Source organism: Phoenix dactylifera, chromosome 5, assembly GCF_009389715.1.
Source record: "Phoenix dactylifera cultivar Barhee BC4 chromosome 5, palm_55x_up_171113_PBpolish2nd_filt_p, whole genome shotgun sequence".
Classification (NCBI taxonomy): domain Eukaryota; kingdom Viridiplantae; phylum Streptophyta; class Magnoliopsida; order Arecales; family Arecaceae; genus Phoenix; species Phoenix dactylifera.
This window is the reverse complement of record NC_052396.1, coordinates 14,467,224-14,471,134: the sequence shown is the minus strand read 5'-3', so window position 1 is coordinate 14,471,134 and position 3,911 is coordinate 14,467,224. Positions and strand designations below refer to the sequence as shown.

The 3,911-nt window shown below is 41.2% G+C and overlaps 1 protein-coding gene across 1 annotated transcript; it reads right to left on the bottom strand.

The window, feature by feature from the left end:
• Nucleotides 1-1,077: 1,077 nt before the first annotated feature.
• On the bottom strand, nt 1,078-2,041 carry LOC103696844. Its single transcript, XM_008778566.3, has 2 exons — nt 1,946-2,041; nt 1,078-1,861 (listed from the first exon to the last, which is right to left on the bottom strand). Exons 1-2 carry the CDS (start codon nt 1,997-1,999, stop codon nt 1,262-1,264), a joined length of 654 nt encoding a protein of 217 aa, XP_008776788.1. The 5' UTR covers nt 2,000-2,041; the 3' UTR covers nt 1,078-1,261.
• Between the last annotated feature and the right edge of the window lie 1,870 nt (nt 2,042-3,911).

The window sequence follows — 3,911 nt, the reverse complement described above, 5'->3', positions numbered from 1 at the left end:
CATAGTAAACTAATTTTCCGCTTGATGGTGGTTTCATGCCTTATAGGACATCTGAAAACATTATTTGCATCATCACATGCATCCATAGTTATGGTGTCTTTGGATGGATCCCCTTCTCCTTATAGGATAAAACGAGAGTTTTTGGAATTTAACATCTAAGTTTCTTTTGTCAAATGCATCCAATGGTGTATCCAATAGCACATTCTAGCTAAAAATTACTCTAATGAAGATTCCAACTCTTATCCAAAAGGAAAAGGAATAAAAGAAAATTGGGTCAACCTTAAATTTAACCATTATATAATAAGAATTTTAACTTAAAATTCTTATGCAAAGTAATAATTTAAAATTTAGGAAATTTGAAAGTTTTCATGATATATATTGTGTTCTTTTCTTTGCAATTAATTGATCCGAGTTTTCGCCGAAAGGCATTATTTGTGCTTAAGCTCAAATCCTAAACACAGAACCCAATGGTGTTAATGATCCAAGTTTGAACCCCATGCCATTGTTATCTAAGATTAACATATAAAAAATCAAAGCTTGGTGATGTGTTAGCGTGGGCCATACCGGGATGGGTTTGAAATAGATTAATTAGGTCCAGCAATACGTTGCCGCTACTTCATTTCTACGCTGTTGATTAATCTAAGTCTTCACCCAATGGTATAAAATATTAGTGCTTAAGCTCAAAGCTAGCCTTAATTATATGCTGAGAGAATCTCCTGAAGTTCTGTCCATATTAAGAAATGTAAAATGAAATTATAGAGAATTTCGTAGAAACTTAAAAGAATGCAGAAAGAATTTCGTATATTAAACGGGATCATATATTGACGGTAAAATGAAATTATAGAGAATTTCGCAGAAACTTAAAAGAATGCAGAAACAAATTAAACTTCTGATGCGTGTAACAGATGGGAAGGTCTGGCCTGACCTAAGAGGGTCATATGATTCAAAACCAAGGAGCCTTGCCACTTGTCAGACAGGACAGCCTGGAATGCTCATCAGGCCAGCTCGGCCTCTCTGCCTGTGTTGTCCACTCTTTGGAACATAACCAAAACTAACCCAAACATCGAAGACAGGATATGACAAAACTTATATTAATGATGAAAAATATATTCACATTTACGACCACTTCCATGCTTCTTATCCATCTTAACTCCCAGATCTCTATACATTCTTCATTCATCCTTGTTTTATTCACTTCATTCTGTAGTAGTTAGTCAACTAGGAATCAAGAAGCAAAATGGCCCAAAGAAGCCATCTTATACTATGCTTCTTCAATCCGTTTCCTCCGAGGAGATGTTATCCTGAAGACGTGCTCCTCGCCGGTGAACTCGTCGACCCGAACCACCCATTGGCTCGTCTTGGCACCTGGCGGCACCCGGCACACCCTCAAACCTCCACCGATGGGCAACAGATCCACCCTCAGCCCGCTTCCGCCGCCGCCGCCGCTACCGCTCGGCCACGACCTCTCACAGAATGCATTGTACCCCACCACGAGCCCCCCGCAGGCCTCCCTTGCGCCGGCCTGCGCCGCTGTGAACACCCGCTCGTGGTCGCCCAATTCGCAGTCCACCATCACGAAATCGGCCCCTCGATACTCGCCTAGTAATAGGGTTCTTGCGTCCCCCACGACGAGCTCCACCCGGTCGGCCTCCGGCCCGAGGGCTTCGATGGAGGAATGCAGCTCATCAGGCCCGGCGACAATGCACACAACGCGGCCGCCTGTCTGGTGGGCAGCAGCGATCAGTGCCAGGGTGGTTGGCCCGGCGGCATCGCTGCAGGCCTCCACCATGAGGCGGGCGCCGCTCCCGGCAGCCAGCGCCGACACGAACTCAACCATGTTGGGCTCCATGGCCTTGTTTCCCTGCAGAAAGAGAAGGCAAGACGCCCACTTCATTAGCACATAGAAGGATAGATTGGCGAGGGAGGTGGTGGCTGCTTTACTTACCGATTTCAATGCTCGGAGGTAGGCTTTGGTGGCATTCTCTGCAGACCAGGCCATGGTTCTCTCTATGCTCTACTTTCTCCCGGGGGTATATCTGGCTGGGTTGGACGTAGGGTAGACCTCTCCAATGCCATATTTATAGCACCTTGAGGGCAATACAATATATTTGATCCATAATACCAACTCATTTTACCTACGGTTGCGTATATAGTTACCAACTTAACAAGTTGCAACGGCATTCCACACTATCTGTAACGCAGTGATTTGATTTACGATGGCATGACAGTGTTGAAGGTGTAAAACCATGTACAGTGACGTCGTTCTTGTTAAGGTTGAAATGGAGTTGTTAACCCTATGATCATTTAGGAAGTTGACCCATGGAAGTCAACTTGGCTGCTGGTGTTGCTAATTGCAACCGTTTACACTTGAAAAGCCTTTATTAAACTACTTATATGCAAAATTTGAATCTAATCATACAGTCAACCATGCTTTGCAGTATGCTACGATGTTTCCGCTATCCACTAGATTTTAAACAATCGTGTTGGAATTTCTCATAGAGTGAGCTTTCATGGGTTATGGACTGATTTTATTTTAATTTATTATGTAATATAAGCTAAGATATCATCTGAATAATATTTAAGGAGTCCATAATTAATTTGTGATTATATGATTATTTTGAGCCCTGTTATTTTAGTCATGTAGTGTAGTGAGTAATAGTGTAGACCTGATTTGGTTAATAAGTTTTCTAATGAATGGACCTATTAGCATTACTAAATAGGCTAGATCACCACCCTGCTTCTATATATATCTATCTATAGAGAAATCCCAGGATATTAAGGTTTTTACGTTCCTAGAGGATACCTATCCCATTGAGGAGATAGGCATCAAAGAGGGGAAGCAGAGGAAGATCTACTAACTTTTCTACTTTCTTCTTCCACCAGAAATTGCTATAATTAACGATCATCAATGGTTGCTCAAGGCTCTCAAGGTATGTTTCGATTTTTTGGTTTATTTTATGATTTTTTGTGTTCTAGTCTCCCACATGATGTCCATGAAAAATTTCATATCTGGTATTAGAGTTGGATTTTGTAGAAGATTAAAATAAAAAAAAATTTAAAAAAAATGGAGGAAAAAAAAAGGAAAAGAGACCTGCCATTGTGCTCTCCTTCTCCCATCATGGTGGTGGGATGGATCTTTGGCGGCCGCCAGGAACAACCTAATAGCGAGCCCCATCGAGCCGCTACGCTGGATGCCTAGAGGATGCCTCTTTCCATCTGGATTCAAAAGAGAGCAAACCAACGTGAACTTGACACCAATAGCCAACAACGTCGGCATCGAGATAGAAGGGCCACCTACAAGCCGGATTGAGAGCTTTGGCGGCCACCTCGTCGTTCAAATCAAAAAAAAAATAAAAGAGGAACTGTCGGATCTCGAATCATAGATGGTTCCCCTCTCAATCACCATCAAACTAGCGGCCGATGGAAGGAAAGAGGATGCCGATCTACCGAAGAGATGTCTCCAGCGGCCATCAGGCCAAGATTTGGCAAGGAAGGGCCGCTAGGTTCAAGTGCTTCTCCACCCAATCTAAGATTGAAGTAATGAGTTTTGGATTTTGGATTTGGACTCGAAATTCAAACCCAATTAGTTCATTTGAATAATAAATAAAAAGGAAAAATTTCAATTTAGTCCTTGTAGAAGTACTTTATTTCATAAAAGTCCTTCAAAAATTTCATTTTAATCCATATATTAAGCTTTATTACATAAAGTTGCTTGGATAATTATTTTGTCCTTGTATTAAAGTTTTATTACGTAATGGTCCTCCAATAATTATATTACGGTCCCGGTCATATAGTTTTATTACATAAAACTCCTTAAATATGCTACCACAACTTTTTGTACCCTCATATTTAGCCTGAATAATGATATATTTTAAGTTATTTTTTCTAATTTGGAGGTTTGTAGGTTTCAA

Coding starts and splice junctions, on each gene's coding strand:
- LOC103696844 (XM_008778566.3), bottom strand. CDS start 1,999: ATGGCCTGGTCTGCAGAGAATGCCACCAAAGCCTACCTCCGAGCATTG. Junction 1,862..1,945: donor ACCTCCGAGCATTGAAATCG/GTAAGTAAAGCA, acceptor CTCTTTCTGCAG/GGAAACAAGGCCATGGAGCC.